Raw genomic sequence first — 20,991 nt, 5'->3', positions numbered from 1 at the left:
TCTCAGTAGGTTTAGTTGGAGTTGTTTCTTTTCTGTGTATCGCTTTGTAAAGAAAATTGTCCAATTTGAAAACCTTTTCTTCCGTTTGAGTTCTTGATCCTACATTCCCCACAGGACAGAGGAATCATAACGAACCTCCCACACTACGTCTTGTCTTGTTCTTTTCTGTCTTGACTTTATAGTTCCTTCACCAAAGTGAGAGCTGTTCGAACAGTGGTTTCTCCACCTCTATAGGAATTCGGTTACAACTAAGTCTTTTTTGAAGAGCTATGACTAAAACTAGGAGGCAAGATTGCACTAGCTCTTAGTGCCCCAGTCTTGGGGTCTAGTTAGCCTTGGGGACCATCCTGACGTTGACTGTCTAGTCCCAAAGCCCTCTTGGCCGAGAGAGTGGGGATATCAGTTGGGCAAGACACTATCCACTATGATCAAACTGTAGCCCAGTTAGTTGGACATACTGTCCTGTAACCCTCTTGGCCGAGAGAGTGGGGATGTAACATGGGCAAGACACTCTCCACTATAAAAGAGTTGTTCCAATGTACCTTTTATTTACCTGTGCGCTAGCTGAATCGGTAGCGTAAGCAGCACTGACTTGAAGTTGTGTACCTTGTGAATGGGGAGAGTTACCACTCTTTAGTATTTGTTAAACTCGCCACTATAGTCAAATTCTTGCCCAGACAGCAGTTGCCTTCTCTGCTGTTCTGATGGTCACAAGTGGACACGACTGACTATCATACCTAGTTCCTGACACGGGAAAAGAGGTCCCGGGGGAGGGAGGGGTCACTCCAGCTGTGCCGTAAAAACGCACTGCAGTAGTGACGGATAGGCGGACTCCACACAGAGGACAGACGGGTGGTCTGAAATACAGTTTACACAGGACAATCTTTACTTTCATCTTCAGCAAAACATGAATGAAGCTTTACCTCCAGTAAACCGTTATGATTAATATGTCCCAGGGGCGAGTACACGGTCTGCATTTGAAATGAGGGTGCACCTTGATACAGTTGAGACTACAACTCCCTTTGAAACTCACTTGAGACTGTGTGGGTCCCTTTGAAATTAAAAGGTTATTACTCGTCAAACTTTGATCCCCTCCTTTGATCGTCTCTCGCAGACACCCCTGGCCTTTTCCTGTCGGGCGCCACACACAGTGCCATGTTGTCTTCTCACTCTGTGTGTGTGTGTGTCTGTGTGTCTGTGTCTGTGTGCCTTGTGTGTATGTGTGTGTGTGAGGTTTGTGGGAGTGAGTCCGGTCCTCTGGGTGGTCTCGGTCTTTGCCCACAAGGTGTGTGTGTGTGTGTGTGGTGTGTGTGTGCTGCAGTTAAACACGTTATGTGACCTTTATTGACGCTCCCTTTCCTCAAACCCACCACCGTCACAGACTTGGCACGCCGGAACTTTTTCAACAGCACTGACCACCCCTTAACCAACCAACACTTCTGTGGCCACTCCTTGACCCCTCTGCTTGCTGACCACCACCACCACCACCACCACCACCTTGCCATGAATAGGGGCCAGTCACTACCAGCCACACAAGGAGAGGGGTAGTGTGGAGGGAGGGGGTGGGTGGAGGAGAGGAGGAGGAGGAACGACCATGAGTCACCACCATCGTTTTTCAGCTTTTTTTTTTTTTTTTTTTCGCTCTCGGGAGGTGAGACCTACACGTTTTATGTAGACCAGTCGGTTGTAAAGGTAATGCCCTTTTCATGAGTTGCACCTGGGGTAGGGCCTACCCCGAAGAGGAAGGAAGAAAGGAAAAAAAATTAAAATAAAAAAATAAAAATAAAAAGGCGTTCCACAAAAGACCAACCAGAAAGGACCGCAGAGTCTCTCTCACCACACCTGCGAGGATCGATATACTTGTAAGAGCCAATTTGTTCTCCAGCCTTTTTTGTGTGCCGGGTGGGCCCGAGTGCTCCAGTGAAAGTGGAGACCATCGTAAAAAGGTTTTGACCCCGATGATAGCAATGAATTGGAACCACGTTGCTATTGTGGGAGTTAGTTGGTGAAGAACGAAAAGTCAGTCACTCCTGACTCGGGGGAGGGTTGTTGAATGGAGGAAATGGGTGGTAGAATCCACCTTCTCCTTCCTCTCGCTTTGTGTGTGTATGTGTGTGTGTGTGTGTGTGTGTGTCTGAGTCAGTCAGTGTGTGTGTGTGTGTGTGTGTGTGTGTTTGTGTGTGTGTCTGTGTGTGTGTGTGCACATTCCAGGTTTGCCCTAAAAAAATGTAAATTAAAAAAAAGAAACACATAACGATATGAAAAAAAAGAAGAAATGTTTCGTTCATTAATAAATTTCAGACGTACGACAAGATACTGAATGGGTATGGTTTGTTTGCTTACGTAAAATGGGCCTGTTTGCTTGTCAGTAAAAAAAAAAAAAAAAAAAAAAAAAAAAAAAAAAGAAGAAAAAGAAAACACTGATAAATAAAATGCCAAAGTTTGCCAAACAACGGCCAGATGTTCAATACCAGTTTCATCGGTATTGCGATTGGTTTAAATAATCTTTAATTATTCAACAATACACATGATTACAATGCAATGAATGACAAAAGAGCATCAACAAGCTTAAAGCTTATACTGTGCTCACAACGTTGCACTTCAATTTTATCATGACGGCTGATGAACCATATTATGACTTGTATCAAATAACATTCATAAACAGTAAGTAATGAAATAATGAAATAAAACAAATAAGCAAACAGTACATAATATAGTAAAATAATGGTATTGCGATTCATTATTTTCCAGTGTCCACAGCAGGGTAGAAGGGAAACAAAACAAAGATAAAAGATTGCCCGCAAAATTTCGACTGACGAATCAAGCGCTTCCTTCAAGCTTGTACGGGTGTGATGATTATGGTGATGATGTTGATGGTAATGATTGCGCAAAGTGATTCCGTACAGAGAGGACGGAATGGCGAGGGTATGTGCCGCTCAGAACCTGACTCCACTTCATAAGAGAAACAATAATGGGAACTGTTTGCTGTAACAGTGTTTCTCTTTCCCGGGTGATTCCTGTATTATATGTATCATTACAGCCCTCAACCGGTCCTTGAGAAGATTTGTGGGTGGTGGTGATGATGATGATGATGATGATGTGGATGACGATGGCGATGACGTTTTCAGAAGAAGCACGTAGCCTTGTCTGATAACGCGTTGCATAAAATGTGAACAGTCCTGGATAACGACCACGTTGTTTTTTTTTGATAATGGTATTAACTTTGATAAATCCAAAAGTCTGTGAAACACAATTGCTTTGGAACAGGCAATGAATGCAAACAACGATAATATTTGTATCAGAAAAAAAACAACTTTATTTTCATCATGACAGTTGCCAAGTCTTACATTATTTTATATATAAAATGAATAAGATGGAGCCAAGTGTTTCTGCTCTCTCGAGGGGGTTGATAGATAAACATAAGATAGAAGAAAAGATGACAAAAATCAGTAACACCCACAGAAAGTTCGCGCAGAACGGTAATTATTCCGTGGGGCACTGTCTTTTTGCCGGGAACCTTCAAAACCATCCTAATTCGTTCTCTCCCTTCTTCATGATGTTGCTTAGCACTTACTGCAGCTGGTGGTTCATACTTGCTGTGGCATTTTCTATTTATTTATTATTATTATTGCGTGTTAGTTTTTGTTATAATTTATAAAAGAAACTCAACATTTTTATTTAATGTTTTCAATGCTGTGACAAAAAATTGGAGAAGACTAATAGGGATCATGATATCGATGACGAAACTGAAAAAAAAAAATCGAGCAGCATGAAAAAAGAAAGAAAGAAGAAGACGGGGGGGGAAAGAATAACAAATTAAAAAAAAAAAAAAAAAAAAAAAAAAAAAAAAAAAAAAACCGTGTTTTCTACATACGTGCGAGTGCACACACACACACACACACACACACACACACACACACACACACACACACACACACACACACACACACACACACACACACACACACACACTCGCTCGCTCGCTCGCTCGCTGGCTATTCAACGGAGTCTCAGTGTGCGCTTCTGGAACAAGTCGAGCGAACGTAAGTCTATTGTGCTGCAAGCTTTGTGAGCATTCTGTTTTGAGCGTGTGCGACAAACCGGTGGTGGTTTGTGGGAGGATGAGTGCCATTCATATCCCTGGGAGTTGTGCGTGCACCCGCCCCTCCCCCCACCCCCCAACCCCCTACCCCCCCCCTCGCCCCCGCACACCCCTCCTGCACTCGCTCACCCCCCAGCCTTTCGAGAGGGGGGTGGGGGTCACGGAGTTCACTCCCCCTGTCTTTGGTTTAACCGCTCACCCCCCCACCCCCTTCCCAACCCTCCACTCTCCCCCCTCCTCTCCTCCCCCCCCCCTCTATTCCCATCGCTCTTATGTCATGATGCATCGCTTGAAAAAAGCAAAAAGTCTTCTCATCCCTCACGGTGTGTGTGTGTGTGTGTGTGTGTGTGTGTGTTATTGTCGGTTTTTGTTTTCATTCAAAGTTCAGTCTCTGTCCCCCTCTCCCTACCCCGCCGCCATCCCTCCACCTCTCTCTCTGTCTCTGTTTCTGTCTCTGTCTGTCTGTCTGTCTCTCTCTCTCCCCTGACACCGAACACACATTTTTTGCCTGTCTGTTCTCTGAAACCTGGTTGATATTTATTAATCGTCTATCTATCTGTCTGTCTGTCTGTCTGTCTATCTACTATCGATAGACAGATAGGTGGTAAAGAACCACTTAAATATCGAGTGAGACACACCGCTTGATTGAACTACAACTTGTGTGTGTGTGTGTGTGTGTGTGTGTGTGTGTGTGTTTTCACGACTGCTTGCAACTGTTCTTATTTTCTTTTATCAGTTGTTTGTTTACCGTTTGTTTGTTGCTGTAGTGTTTGCTGTACATTGGGGTTATAAGATAAGATCAGATCAGAATAACATTATTATCTCCAACTAGAGAAATTTGTTCAGGTGCATTATCACAACATAGAGAAGTAAACAACACGGGGACCATAACTGTAAAAGTCAACAACAGCTTTTACGAATATAACAAAGACAAAAATTGTAAAAAATATCACATACACCGTTTCATACATTCATCCACACATTGCAGGTTATAACTAATATTCTTAATGTAAAAACAGAAAGAATTGAGAAACATTATTTTGAATATAATTACGAGCATAGCCGACTATATTGCACATTGATTATAATAGATAAGATAAGAGTTTCAGTTTCAGAAGCTCAAGGAGGCGTCACTGCGTTCGGACAAATCCATATACGCTACACCACATCTGCCAAGCAGATGCCTGACCAGCAGCGTAACCCAACGCGCTTAATCAAGCCTTGAGAGAGGCCTGATAAGATAAGAATGAAGATAAATCATGTTGCATCAGTTGCGGCAAAACACAACCAGATAATCAGCACACTTCCACACACCCCCACCCTCCCCCCATACACGAATTACTTGATTAAACAGGAGTAATAAACATAGGTTTTTCAAATAAAAGCATTTCACATATCCGCTTTAAAAACATTGCAGTTATGTGGTTTTTCCCCATCGTTTTTTTTTTCTTTTCTTTTTTTCTTTCTTTCTTTCTTTCTTTTTTTCTTCTTCATTCTGTCACCCTATTGCCTCCTCTTTCTGCTCGGGATATATCGTGGACACTATCATTGCCTGTTGTTCGTGTGTAGGGTCTGTATGAAGACCCAGACCCCCCCCCCCCCCCCCCCCGCCCCCCACCCCCACCCCCCCTCATCGTCCCTCCCCCCTCGCCTTCCCACCGTCCCAACCCCCAGCCCCACCCGCTCTCCGCCTGTCTACCTCCTCTCCTATCGTCCCCCCACCCCACCCCCTCCTCGCCCCCTTCCTCCCTTCTCCTTCCCCCCTCCCCCTCCCCTCATTTCTCTCTCTTAATCCCGTTGCTGGCTATAAATCGTCTGCACCAAATCCTCATTGACGCAGTTGGTCTACTCTCCCCCACAGACAACAAATCGAGAGACACACGGGCGCAGACACATTACATACCGAATTTGATCAGTTACCCCAAGCCCTCTCTTTTTTTTTCTTCTTTTTTTTTGAGAGAGAGAGAGAGAGATTTAAAAGGAGAAACGAAACTGGACACCGTCACAATGCTCTTTGAGTGCATATTTATCAGTGTGTGTGTGTGTGTGTGTGTGTGTGTGTGTGTGTGTGTGTGTGTGTGTGTGTGTTGTACCTTCCATAAAGAGTTAAATGACTGGGGCGGTGTTGAAGGCTGATTTACTGAGTTTTATTGTCACCGGGAGCAGACTCGACGTAAACTTTGCAGTAGGGTCCTTTTTATTTTATTTTTTTTAAATTTATTTTATTTTATTTTTTTGTCAGTTGTTTGCTTGTGCGTCATTAAACTAAAGTTGGTGACGCGCTTTATTTATTTATGTAAGCTTATCTATTATTTATTCCCCCGTTTTTTGTTTTGTTTTTTGTTTTGTTTTGTTTTTCTTCTCAAGGCCTGACTAAGCGCGTTGGGTTACGCTGCTGGTCAGGCATCTGCTTGGCAGATGTGGTGTAGCGTATATGGTTTGTCCGAACGCAGTGACGCCTCCTTGAGCAACTGAAACTGAAACTATGGTGACGCGCTGCTTCTCAGTCGATCTGTTCCTGTCTCCCTTACTTTCGTGTCTTTTTCTTCATGTATTCTTTCGTTTGTCTCTCATTTTTCTTTCTTTTTTTTTTCTTTTTTTTTTCTTTCCTTTATTTCTATCTTCCATTCATTCCTCCTTCCTTCCTTCATTTCTTTCTCACCCTCCATGTTGGAATGGGTAAGAGAAAGGGAGAGAGAGACAGAGACAGAGACACAGAGAGAGAACATAACTTTTTTTTTTTCTTTTCTTTTTTTTTCTTCCAAGGAATAAGATTTTAGGGAAGGCACAACGTCAGTATTCTTCCCAATACCTTGCTCATCTTCATCCTCTACAAAGGGCATACACATTACGGGAAGGAAGAAGAAAAAGAAGGGGGGAAAAAAGAAAAAGAGAGAGAGACAGTGTGGGGGATAGAGTGGGGGGGAGGCAGGGAGCTCCGGGGAGGACGAAAACAAAGCCACACAAGACAAACAGGAAGGAGCCGGAAGGAAAGAAGTAAAGAGGAGGCCACACACCACCAAACGTGAACAACGATCAGCCACACAGTGAAGTGGGTGGCACACGCGCACGCACACACACACACACACACACACACACACACACACAATACGCACGCACGCACACACGCACACACACACACACATGACACGCGCGCGCGCACACACACACACACATACACACTGTGCCGGACACGCACGCATGCACCACAACAACGACAATTTGACAGGCCCTGCAAAATGGTACATGAATAGTCCTCTCCTGCTTCTGTTTTACACAGAGGAAGAACAAAAGAGAGACAGACAAGACACACAGAGAAGAAGAGAAAGAAAGAGAAGCTACGAAATGACAGGTCACGATTATTCTTGAGTAAAAACATCGGTGTCATAATTGGAATGAATCCCCCCCCACCCCACCCTCACCCCTTACCCTCTCACCCCCAAAAGGAAGAAGAATAAATTGAACGAAGAAATGAAAAGCTTCGACCGCTAACCTAATGGCTTTTACGTGTTGGCTGTAAACACATGTAGCGGAGAACAGAAATATGGAGAGAAAAAAATACATAAAGAAAAAAATATAAATTATCTGAGCGGAAAGAAAGGAAGACTAAAAGAATAAGATGCACACATACAGACCCGCTCGCGCGCGCGCGCGCTCACACACACACACACACACACACACAGGAGAGGAAAGAGAGAGAGAGAGAATGATTGAGGATAGACCAGTGTAAGAGTTTTGCGGTTTGGAAGTGAAGAGAGAGAGACACACACACACACACACAAAACGGGATAGGTGTGGAGGGTGTGGGGTGTGGGTTGCACAGAGAGAGTCACACACACACACACACACACACACACACACACAAAAGGGCTCAACAGCAGCTGTGGCAGCCGAAGGGGCCACGGGACCACCCAAGCTGCCAGTGTGGAATTTCCTCCCCCACTCTTCCCTCCCACCTCCACCACCACTCTCTCTCTCTCTTTCTCTTTCCCCCCCCCCTCCCCAAACACACACACACACACCATACCCCCCTCCCCTCCTCTCCTGTTCCCTCCCGATTCCCACCACCACCACCACCACCACTACCCGCCTCGTCTTCTCCTTTTTCCCTTTTGCCTTGCGGATAGGAGGTTCAGCCAGGGTTGAAGCGGTTCTAGTGTAAACACACTTCGGTGTGGCTTGGTGGGAGGAGGGTCGGCGAGGAAGGAGGTGAGGGGGGTGGAGGAAGAGTTGCTGGGTTGGGGGTGGGGGGAGGGGGGGTTGAGCGAGGCCCTGTCAAGGTTTCTAGGGTTGAGGCTCTTTCTGGGATCGAGGGAGAACTGACTGACTAACTTGTTGGAGAAGGAAGGAAGGACTATATCTCTGTGGTGGTAGTGAACTCACACACAGTACACACAGTGTGTGGTGCTGGTAGTGTGAGTGAAACTGCGTGTAGAAAGAAAGAAAGAAAGAAAGAAAGAACAGGAAGGAAAGAGAAAAGCATGGGTGGAAGAGTGGATGGAGGAGGTGTGTGTGTGTGGTGGGAGGGCGGTTAGGGGTGGGGTTGTGTGTGTGTGTGTGTGTGGGTTGGGGGGGTCGGGTATAGTGTTTGCTGGGTGTCAACGGTAACCTACACCCGAACGTGTTTAATGTAGAGAGAGGGAAGAGTGGGTACCGGGTGGCCGGGAACCTTTTTTTTTCACCCCACTTCGACCAGCGAACTACCCTCACCCGCTCCCCCCCGCCGCCCCCCCCCCGAACCCCCATGGCCTCGGAAATGAGAGATGGGGAGCGGGGAGTGAGGTGCTGGGTTGTCACCACCACGTCAAATAAATGGAAAAATAAATGAATGGAACCTCCAAGCTTCAGTGGCAACTCTGTGTTCATATGACCCCCCCCCCCCCCTCCTACACACACACCCTTCCGAACCCCCCCCACACACACACACACACTCACGCCCCCTCCCCCCACACACCCCCTACACCCACTCCCATCCCCACCCCCCACCAATAAATGAATGAAACATATAAGCATGGCAACTTTGTGTACTGTTCGCATGACCACCACCACCACCACCCCCTGTGACCCACCCCTTCCACCCCCACAATAAATGAATGAAACCTCTAAGCTTGGCAACTTTGTGTTCGTAGGACTGAACCCACCACCCCAATCCCCACCCTATCGCTGTGGAAGTATGCGAGTGTTTCAGGCTATATATAATCTTAGTTATAATCTGCACTGTTTCAAGTTATTAGTACCTTACTTCTTTTCTTTTTTAATTGTTTTTTTTTTTTTTTTAGATTTGTTTCAGTGTTGTGGTGTGCAGTTATCACTGAGAGTAAGGCGCTCAAGAAATATCTTTTGATAACAATTTTTTAAATGTATATATTTGCCAAACCCGCCGGCCACCCTTCCCGAATTCTGTCTCCATGATGTATGTTGTATCGATCCAGATAAAGAAAGACAATTTTGTGTGTGTGTGTGTGTGTGTGTTCACACTGAGAAACGTCGGAGTAGGTGTGTTGGTGTTCAGTTGTTTTTTGTTGTGTTTTTTTTTTATTGTTTTTCCCCCTGCCCCCACACTGCCTACCCACTTCCCCCACCTCCCCTAATTCTCCTCCTCCTCCTCCTCCCCTATAATAAGAATGGAGAGAGAAAAGGGGTTGAGAACAACACTGACAACAAAACACCTGGCACTTGTTGTGAGGGGAGGAAGAATGACAGTTATTTGTCAATGACTTCACCCCTTCGTCTCCCCCCCCCCCCCCCCCCCCCCCCCGCGGGAGGTCTCGAAGCCTTTGAGGCAGCGGCACTGCCCCCTGGTGGGGGGGACGTCTAAGCAGGGGAGATTAGTGCGGGCTGCATTTCTCCTGCACTGATCTCCCGTGATACTACAAGCCGTGCACAGTCAGTCGAGGGCTGTGTTTGAAAATGTCTGGCATGTCTGGAGATGGATGGGTTGTGGGTGTGTGTGTGTGGGGGGGGGGGGGGGGGGAGGTTGGGGTGGGAGGAGGGAGATCTTGTTGTTCAAGGTCACCTGATCATTGTTTTAGTGATTCTCAATCATAGACATGTATTTGTTTTCATGTTTTATTCATTTGTGTGTGTGTGTGTGCTGCGTGCGTGCGTGTGTGCGCGCACCAGCGTACATGCGTACATATGTTTAATATTACATTGTTCCCCAGTTATCTGCCTGTATCAGATTTTCTCAAAAACAAAACAAAGAAAGAAAGAAGAAAGGAAGGCTGCAAGGAGACCCGTGTTTTGGGGGAGGGGGGGGGGTCAATCGGGAAATGAGATGAACGCGTTGCATGTTCTCCCAGGTGTGGTCCTTCCCTGACCTTATGTGTGGCCTTCACCACACAGTATGGCTTGGTGGGGGATCCCGGGGGTTGGGGGGGGGGGGGTAGAACGAGAGGGACAGAAGTGGGGGGGGGGGGGTGTGGGCGGTGAGGGGTGCGGAGACAGGGGGTCTGGTTTGTCACCTCCCCACTCCCCCACCCCTGGGGGCTGTGTACGTACGTGGCTTTACACCAGCACAGTTTTTGTTCTCTTTGATTCCTGCTCTCTCTCGTGGCTTCCCCCATTCTTCTGCCTGTCACTTCTCTGCATTCACACACATACACACACATATACACACATATTCACACACACACACACACACACACACACACACACACACACATACAAACATATTCACACACACACACACACACACACACACACACACACATATTTACACACACATACACACATATACACACATATTCACACACACACACACACACACACACACACACACACACACACACACAGTTTGAATACCACACAAAAATGTGAGTCAGCTGCATGCAACACTGGAGCTGCAAAACAGTTTCCACACACACACACACACACACACACATATATATATATATATATATATATATGTATATATACACATATTCACACACACACACATATACACACATATTCACACACACACACACACACACACACACACACACACACACACACATTTTTTGTTTGTTTGTTTGTTTTGTGGGGTTTTCTTCCCTTTTTTTATGCATTCTTCATTTCTTTGGCTTTTGTTGGGGAGATTTGTACTGGGGTGAAAGAGCAACAACAACAACATGAACAACAAAAAAAAGAGAGAGAGGTAGGCTGAAAGGAGAGGGGTAGAAGGAGAAGGAGTGAAGAGATTGGGGGTGGGGGGGGGGTGGGGGTGGGGGGGCGGGAGGAGGACGGACGACGAAATCGAAGAACGGTGAGGTGACGTGAAGTAGAGGGAAGTAATACTGGCAAATGATATCTCTTGGATATTCATAACCAGTTGCTTCCCTTTTTATTTCTGTGTCGGGGGTAGTGGCTGCGTTGACTTGTCTTCACCCCCTCCCTCCCACCTCCCTTCCCCCCTCCCAAAACCCACCTCTGACCCCCCATCCCTCCTCCCACCCCCCACCTCCTCCCCATCCCCCTTCCCTGCGTGTTTTTCTGCTTGTTGTCTGTCAGTTTGTTCTGTCTCTTTATTATTATTATCATCATCATCAGTTTTTCCTCGGCTGGTTTGGCTTTACTTTTCATCCCATCCCAGAACTGAGAACCAGGGCCGTGGCTCTGATGTTCCATTAGCGTTCATTGGGGCTGTCTTTGTGTGTTGTCTTTCCGTTGTTCGTATCACTGACAATTTGCTGCTACTGCTGGCTGCATTTGTGCCGATGAGTGTTTTGTGTGTGTGTTGTGTGTGTGTGTGTGTGTGTGTGTGTGAGTGAGTGTGTGTGTGTTTGTGTGTGTGTGTGTGTGTGTGTGTGTGTGTGTGTGTGTGTGTGTGTGTGTCGTGTGTGTGTGTGTTGTAGTTTCATCATCTTGTGTTGAGTGTTCCTTTTTTTCTGTTCTGTGTTCCTGTTTCCCGTGGTTTGACGGTTAATCGTCACATTTTTGTTGTTGTTGTCGTTGTTGTTGTTGTTGTTGATGTATGTTCTTCTGCCTGTTGTCTTTTATGTTCCCCTTGTTGTTGATTGTTTGGGTATTTTTGTGAAGTATTGTATTTTTGTGAAGTATTTTTGTGAAGTGCTGAGAGCCCTAGCTAGTAGAGGATAGGCGCTTTGTGAATTCACATTGTTTTTGTGGTTTTTTATAGAATTTTTTTATATTATTATTATTATTATTATCATTCTTGTTGTTGCTGTCATTATTATCGTTGTTGTTATTGTTGCTGTTATTATCAGTATTGTCGTTGTTGTTAGTATCATCATTATTATTATCACATGTATTATTATTATTATCATCATTATTATTAGAATCGATGCTTTGTGAATTCACATTGCTATTATGATGATGATGATGACGATGATGATGATGATGATTGTTGTTGTTGTTGTTGTTGTTATTCGCCGTCTTCCTCTTTTTCTTTCTGATGTTGATATGATTATTGATTATCATTATTGCTGCTGCTGCTGCTGCTGCTGTTGTTACTGTTGTTATTATTATCATTATTATTATTATCATCATCATCATTATCATAATGAACATTATTATTAGTTTGATATTCAATGCAGGTTCTTGGGGGTTTTGTAGGCATTTTTTTTTTCAACAATGTTTTGTTGTGTATGTGTGTTGCAGGTACTTTTTCACGGTACTGGCAGCACTGGTGGTGCTGGGCGTGCTGAACGGTCTGGTGCTTCTGCCAGTCCTCCTGTCCTTTCTGGGACCGCGTGGAGAGGTAGGACTTGACTGGCTGGGTTTTTACTCCGTTGACTGGCTGCTTCAAACAGTTTTAGTGGAGCGATGGCCTAGAGGTAACGCGTCTGCCTAGGAAGCCAGAGAATCTCAGCGCGCTGGTTCGAATCACGGCTCAGCCGCCGATATTTTCTCCCCCCTCCACTAGACCTTGAGTGGTGGTCTGGACGCTAGTCATTCGGATGAGACGATAAACTGAGGTCCCGTGTGCAGCATGCAGTTAGCGCACGTAAAAGAACCCACAGCAACAAAAGGGTTGTTTCTGGCAAAATTCTGCAGAAAAACCCAGTTCGATAGGAAAAACAAATTTAAAAAACTGCACCCGGGAAAAAATACAGAAAAATTGGTGGCGCTGCAGTGTAGGGACGCGATGTGCTCTCCCTGGGGAGAGAAGCCCGAATTTCACACAGAGAAATATGTCGTGATAGAAAGAAATACAAATACAAATTTGTGTTTGGATAATGTCACGGTACAGCAGCACATTTATAGATAAACAGGGCAGCAAGAAAATACAGGTAGGACTTGACTGACTGGCTTGTTACTTCATACACTGCCTGGCTGATGAACTGGTTGGTTTGCTGACTCAAAGCTTGTCAGTTTCGTTTGTTTGTTGAGTGTCTGATCTGTTTCATTGGTGAGCTGCTTAAGAAGAGTAGTCCTTTATAGACAAAGGCACTAATTGACAGTTCTCTCGGTAAAGGCGCCTGGTGGGTAAAGGGTGGAGATTTTTCCGATCTCCCGGGTCAACATATGTGCAGACCTGCTTGTGTCTGAACCCGTGAACACCCTTTGGTGCATATGCAAGCAGAAGATCAAATATGCACATTTTAGATCCTGTAATCCATGTCAGCATTCAGTGGGTTATGGAAACAAGAACATACCCAGCATGCACACCCCCGAAAACAGAGTACGGCTGCCTACATGGTGGGGTAAAAAATGGTCGTACAGGTAAAAGCCCACTCTTGTTCATACAAGTGAACGTGAGAGTTCCAGCCCTCGAACAAAGTAGGAGATAGTTCTCTGTAGACTGTTGACTCTGAATGAGTGAAGCATAGGAATAAAGCAGCTGAAACCATGCAGAGGATAGGTTGACCAAAATTATATATTGGTTTGGGGGACTAGGTACATGAATTCACATTTTGTCCTCATGCGTTGACTTTTTCATTGATCATTTCTTTTGTCTGGCACTGTTTCAGGTGGTTTCTAAAGACAACCCGAACTGCATTTCCCCTCCCACGCCAGAGCCATCCCCCAAACTTCCCTCACGGCACCGTCGAACATCCTCATCATCATCCTCATCATCGTCCTCAAAATCCCACAGTCGGCGCATTTACCAGCGACGATATTCCGATGCTTCTCTGTCCACCATCACAGAGGAGTCAACGCAGTATTCTTCGCACGAGATCATCATTCAGCCTGAAGTGGTTGTGGAGACAACGATGGTGCCATCTTCTCCTGGCACCGAAGACGTCAGAGGTGGTGGTGGTACGAATGAGGGCAGGAAGGCAGAGAAGAGAAAGGCTGGTGGCAGAGACAGCAGCGCTACTGTTTGTGAAAGCAGAACAAAAGTAAGTGATCTGGATCATCATTTAGCAGTGTGTTGTGAACAGGGCCATTCTTTGTGGTGTGTGTGTGTGTGTGTGTGTGTGTGTGTGTGTGTGTGTGTGTGTGTGTGTTTTACATACAGACTGGCAGAGAATTACTGAGAATTAGGGAGAGAGATAGCGAGTGCAGGATAATAAACTGGGAAAGAAAAAAAAAACCCAGAAATGAAACATGTTTTAGCTCACAAGGCCATAGGTAACCATTACACGTGTCCTTCCGGTGACCCAGTAATCATGTTGTAGTCATCTTCCACAGAGCCTTCCAGTGGCGTACATCCAGTTACCTTCCACCAGTGGTGACCTGCCCACCACAGTCACCAGGGTCAAGGCCACAGCAACGGTCAAGGTGGAAGTTCACACCCCCATACCAGGTCAGTAAAAATACACACCCTCACATGCCACGTTGGGTTAGCAGCATTCTATCATTACCCAATTGGACCAATAGCCTCAGTGTTTTCTTCTTCTTCTTCGTCTGCGTTCACTCGTATGCACACGAGTGGGCTTTTACGTGTATGACCGTTTTTAACCCCGCCATGTAGGCAGCCATACTCCGTTTTCGGGGGTGTGCATGCTGGGTATGTTCTTGTTTCCATAACCCACCGAACGCTGACATGGATTACAGGATCTTTAACGTGCGTATTTGATCTTCTGCTTGCATATACACACGAAGGAGGTTCTGGCACTAGCAGGTCTGCACATATGTTGACCTGGGAGATCGTAAAATTCTCCACCCTTTACCCACCAGGCGCCGTCACCGTGATTCGAACCCGGGACCCTCAGATTGACAGTCCAACACTTTAACCACTCGGCTATTGCGCCCGTCGCCTCAGTGTTTGTTTTTTTTTTGTTTGTTTGTGTGTTTGTTTGTTTCTTTTCTGATATTTTGGAGTTTCCCTTTCCACTCGATGCCAAGAATTTTAAAGTTTGGATTTGATGTGAAGTTTCTTTTGCATCCAACATTAATTTTGTTCATGGAAAAGATCATAATTTTTTTTTTTTTTAAACACCCAAGTATATCTATGTGTGTCTGTGTCTGTGTCCGTGTCTGTCTGTCTGTCTGTGTCTCTGTGTGTGCACCAGTGTTTATAAACGATCTCTTGCTTGCTTGACCCACCCATACTACAGACTTTACCTGACCTTCCTCACATTACCTTTTATTTTTTATATCTTTTTGTCTCTAAATACCTGACTTTTCCCTTACCTAGAACCTCAAAATGCAAAAGTTATGTTTGTTATTATGGTTCATTTTGTGTGTCTTTTTGGACAAGTGAAAGATTCAGTTTTTACAACAGGGGGCATTTTGTATCAACGTCGACGGGCGCAATAGCCGAGTGGTTAAAGCGTTGGACTGTCAATCTGAGGGTCCCGGGTTCGAATCACGGTGACGGCGCCTGGTGGGTAAAAGGGTGGAGATTTTTACGATCTCCCAGGTCAACATATGTGCAGACCTGCTTAGTGCCTGAACCCCCTTCGTGTGTATATGCAAGCAGACGATCAAATACGCACGTTAAAGATCCTGTAATCCATGTCAGCGTTCGGTGGGTTATGGAAACAAGAACATACCCAGCATGCACACCCCCGAAAACGGAGTATGGCTGCCTACATGGCGGGGTAAAGAACGGTCATACACGTAAAAGCCCACTCGTGTGCATACGAGTGAACGCAGAAGAAGAAGTATCAACGTCCTGTTTGTTGTGGTGTGCAGGCTCAGGGAATCAAGAACACTCCTATAAAAGCAAACGTCGGAAAAAGCGGCAAATCAGAGATAGGGAAAGTCGAGACCAGAGCACAAATTCAGAAGGGGATTCCGAGTGCTAGCGGCTGCTACATCTGTTGTGTGTGAGTATTTCTATACTTTTGAAAGATTACCGTTATTCAGCATGTAACCAGTGTTTTGTTGTGTAAACATTTAATTGTTATAATTCAGAGATGTAATCATCTTTTTTTTCTGAGAGTAGAATAATTACCTTCTGCACCACCATGAGAAAGTCAATTTCAGTAAACTGTATATCATTTTTGTGTTTATCCTGTTTCATTTTGATGCTGCTGTGATGACTAATGACTCATAAAATCACATCATTGATCCGATAAGTTCCAAGAAATCTGAGAATTTTCTTGTTGCAGTTACCATTTTTCAGTTAATTTGTGTGTGTGTGTGTGTGTGTGTGTGTGATGTATGTAATATATATGGTGTTTTTTTATGCATGCATGTTGCATTACTTTTATTCTATATTAACTTTTGATTTGATGGAGACATCTTGGTACAGTTTTCAACTAAACCTGTATCCAAGGAAGACAACAAAACATGATTTGAGATATACTGACTGAGGTGTGATGCTGTTCATGTCTGATCAGACAGAGAGGTGACCATGTTCTCCAATCCTGTGTTTCAGATATTGTTACTGTTGAATCCTGGTGTGCCAATGGTGTACATGGCTCCTGCCCCCTGCCCCACCACCTTCACTCCCTCCCTCTCAAGGATGCTACAGTTCCAGACAACAGGCTGTGGAGGCTTAGCCGAGGGTGGGTGACAACCAGCAGGCTGACCAGGAGTGACACAGCACACTGCTCTTCTCAGCGTCTACCTCACCCCCTCCTGGCTGTGTGACCCTCTGGTGTTGTCACGTCTACAGCTGCGGTCACTGGCAGCTGGCTGGTTCAGGTCAGCTCTGCTGCAGCAGCAACAAAGGTGCCTGTGGTCGATTCCTGACTGTTGTGGAGATAACTCTGCACACCGACTCTGTTGGTTTGTGTGGTGTGGTGTGGAGCAGCTACCGCTGAGTGATGGATTTTCCAGCATGTGCTGTGCAGGCAGTGAAGATTTACAGTAAGAGGTAACGCACAGTGTCTGCATCCGGCAGTGCCTTGTTCTGTGGAGCTTGTGTTCATCAGCAATAACTGTCAACTGAGATGAAACCAAGTGAGAAAAATCATAATCCTAACTCAGGCTAGAGGAGATAATCGGCATTGTCTGTCACCAGTGTTGTGTAGAATCCACAAACCATAACAACAGCTGATGGTGGCTGGTCCTCGAGGAGTGGAGTCCGGCGTTTTGTAAACCGTAACCGAACGCATGGCGCTGTTTGTTGTGATGGACTTACTACCCTTGTGAATGAACTTGGTTGGAATCCATGCAGGTGCAAACCGGTGTTTGGCAGGAAGGAGTCAGGATGACCTGGCAAAATAACACCTTGGTTGCCATCTCCCTTCAGTCCTGTGAAACCGTTTCTGCTACATCTCCCTCACACCTCAAACTCTCTCCCCACCTACAGTAGAAAAAAGTTGTTTTCTTGTGTGGCATCGTGCCCAGCAGGTGCCTTTTATTTGAAAAGGAGCATTGCCAAAGATATCCCTGTTGAGCAGCCTGGGTTTATGTGTTGACGATGAGCTGTGCTGACGTCCTCTGTGTGTGGGCCTGTCAGCTGGAGGGATGTTGTTCCTGCTGGTGTCATCATCCATCCATCCAAGGTGTCAGCCTTCCTCCACAGCCACAGGGTCAGCTTGTTGGGAACCCCATATCAAATACCCACCGCACAAGCCTTGGGGTCATGTAGACTTTTGAGTTGGACACTGCTGAACATTATTCTCCGTGTTGGACCGAGAATACCCGTTTTCTGTCTTCACGGAGCTTTCAGAATACCTCATATCTTGTACATACAGAGTACATGTGCATGCCTGTATTTCAGTTGATGTATGTGTGATATTATGCTGCTGCTGCTGTGTACAGTTGGTGCACAAATGGTGACTTTGACAGTGATGGGTGATGTGTCATTGGTGATGTGATCCAGCTTTGTGAGTCATCTTAGATAATGCATGTGAAGCTATTGTTTCTGGACTTTTCTTTCCTCAGGGGTTTTACAACATAATTGTTTTTGTTTTTTTCATTTAAGTTAAACTGTGAATGGCTATTACAAATTAGCCCTCCCTATGTTAAGTGCATGTGATCTGGAAATGTGGATCACATATTTTTATCAACCCAGTACCTGGCCAAAGAAATTAAGCATCCATTGTGTATGTGGGGTTTGTGTCAGTTTCAGTCTAAAACACTCAAAATAGTTCATACTTCCCTGAAAGAGAAAAAAGGAATGTGTGTGTGTGTGTGTGTGTGTGTGTGTGAGAGAGAGAGAGAGAGAGAGAAGTCACTCCATCAACCTCACATTTACGGGTAATTTGTAAAACTGTACCAGTTTTAATCTGGGGTTCAGAATGTATGGTATGTAGTCTTCTGTGGGTATATTATTGTTGTTATGTATATATACATACACAGACTGCTTCATTGCAACCGCAAAGTTTTCATGTGTGAGAGTTCAGTGCTATTTATTGATGTAAAATTGATGTGTGTGCAAAAGAACACAGCTCTCGGTGTGTCACTGACTGTGTGTCAGGTTCAAATAGTGTTATCCTAACAGTATTTGACCAGAATGTTGGGGGCATCAGGTGTAAGTACTGCAATCAGTTCTGAGAGAAAGAGAGGAAGAATAAAAGTATTGAATGTCCCTTTGGTATTCATGTCCTCTTGAAAACGCCGTCACATTTCTCGTTTCAAGTAGTATTTAGTCATCTGGTCAATATTTGAATCAAACTTCATTTGACACACAGTTTTTGTGAGATTTTGATGGTCAGCATACATACAGAATGTTTTTGGGAGCTTGTGTGAATTGAATGAATGAGTGTGTGTGTGTGTGTGTGTGTGTGTTAACATGCACCCATTATTTAGATTTTATGTAAGTTATATAGTCTATTCTGTTGATGATTTGACTCAACATAGATAATAGAAAATGGTGTGTGTGTGTGTGTGTGTGCGTGTGTGTGTGTGTGTGTGTGCGTGTGTGTGTGTGTGTGTGTGTGTGCGTGTGTGTGTGTGTGTGTGTGCGTGTGTGTGTGTGTGTGTGTGTGTGTTTATAAGACCTCGTGTGCATACCTATGTGATGTGCAGTGGTGTGCGAGTTTATTAGTCCTTGCATAAAAACAAATATTAGTTACTGTTAAACCCAAATACTCTAGCTCACATTAATCAGGTCTGCTTCATATTATATCTGTGTTTTTACAATGACTTAGAGAGACTGGGCATTTTATAACTTGTTGAAACCATGGCACATAATAACAGAGTTTGACTTGTTATGAGTAAATACACATTGTTCTGTTTAGAAAGATAATTTCTGTGTTTTGATTTAAATTCATGGCCAGTATTTTAGGTCTGCCTTAACTTGTCAAGCCTTTGCTTGAAGTTATGGAAATGTTTGGACTTGATTTTATACTTACCTTTCCCTCCACGGCAGTATGGGTAAGAGAGAGAGAGAGAGAGAGAGAGAGAGAGAGAGAGAGAGAGAGAGAGATTCTGCGTTTATATGTGGTGTGTGTATATATTATATGCATATGTTTGTGTGTTTGTGCTCACACGCATGCATGTAATAGCACATGCTTTGATGGTGGTGTGCAAGTGAAATACTTTGCAATTTTTTGGTGTTCCCATTTGAATGTGGGGGGACAGTGATTGAAATCAAACAAAAATGTTTGAAAAAAAAAAAAAGGTCTTTCTTTCAGTTTGTTGCCCAGCAACAATTTCTCAGTCACAAAAGAAATGAATGAATGTAAGGCTTCAATCAAAGTTTGCAAGTCATGTGGAGATGTGAACACACACCAGTCACAAAACCTTCTGAAGCTTGTAATAGTTATATTCCATAGCAGCATTCATGGCGCTTAAGTTTTCTATGAAAAATTTCTATAAAGTTAGATGGATATGTAAACACATGAATCATAAGTGCCATACCGTAAAACATGTGTTTATTAGATGTATGCTAGTTTGAACAGCTATTTTTAAAAAATTCAAAAAAGAATATCTAAGTAACATTTGATAGATTAATGATTAAAAAATGGTGATGGAGAAAATGAATAGACAATAAATACAGATAGATACATGAATAAATAAAACTGAATACAGTACCATCCACTTACACTTTGTGATGGAGTGGATATATATACCATATTCATTCGCAAATATATTTCAAAGTCACATTAACTCCATACATACCTTTCATTGACTGGACACGAAAAAAAAGGGGGAAATATTAACAATAATATTTTTTCTCCCACTGAAACTGAAGGGCCCGGCTGTTTTAGCAATAATACTTGAATGACTGCAATATCCGTAGCTCTGCTGTAGTGAAATTTTGACGGAAGCCGGGAATGCATCCTGACATACACGTAATTGTATTCAGCTGTGCATTTGTTGATTCATACCTTATATGTTTAGACATTCTAGGAGATATATATGCATATTTGTTGGGGTTTGGGTTTGTTTGTTTGTTTTTCTTTTCTTTTTCTTTCTTTTTTTTTTCTTTTTCTTTTTTCTAATTTTTATTTTTGTATACATGTATGTGACATTTGATGTTATTCTCTTTTCTTTAAACATATATTTGCGGATAAGTTTCGGCAGAAGCAGATGCAGAGTATGTTTTCTTGACTGCCCTTGCTCCATCTCCCAGACTGAATGACACTTGAGTTTGGTAAACCACACCACAGTATTACATTTGTTGTTGTCACCAGAAAGTGAAGAATGGAGGGAGG

The 20,991-nt window shown here is 44.3% G+C and overlaps 1 protein-coding gene across 1 annotated transcript in view; it reads left to right on the top strand.

The window, feature by feature from the left end:
• The window catches only part of LOC143294664 (protein patched homolog 1-like), a 99,822-nt gene extending 80,583 nt beyond the window's left edge, over positions 1–19,239 (top strand). The window contains exons 23-27 of the mRNA XM_076606047.1: positions 12,704–12,803; positions 14,017–14,388; positions 14,681–14,795; positions 16,130–16,263; positions 16,818–19,239. Coding sequence (XP_076462162.1) covers positions 12,704–12,803; positions 14,017–14,388; positions 14,681–14,795; positions 16,130–16,242 — 700 coding nt within the window. The 3' untranslated portion in view covers positions 16,243–16,263; positions 16,818–19,239. The remainder of the gene's footprint in view (positions 1–12,703; positions 12,804–14,016; positions 14,389–14,680; positions 14,796–16,129; positions 16,264–16,817) is intronic.
• The last annotated feature ends 1,752 nt before the right edge of the window (positions 19,240–20,991 follow it).

This window comes from Babylonia areolata, chromosome 20, assembly GCF_041734735.1.
Source record: "Babylonia areolata isolate BAREFJ2019XMU chromosome 20, ASM4173473v1, whole genome shotgun sequence".
Taxonomy (NCBI): Eukaryota; Metazoa; Mollusca; class Gastropoda; order Neogastropoda; family Buccinidae; genus Babylonia; species Babylonia areolata.
Note: the sequence above shows the minus strand (reverse complement) of the source record. Positions and strands in the feature narration are given on the sequence as shown.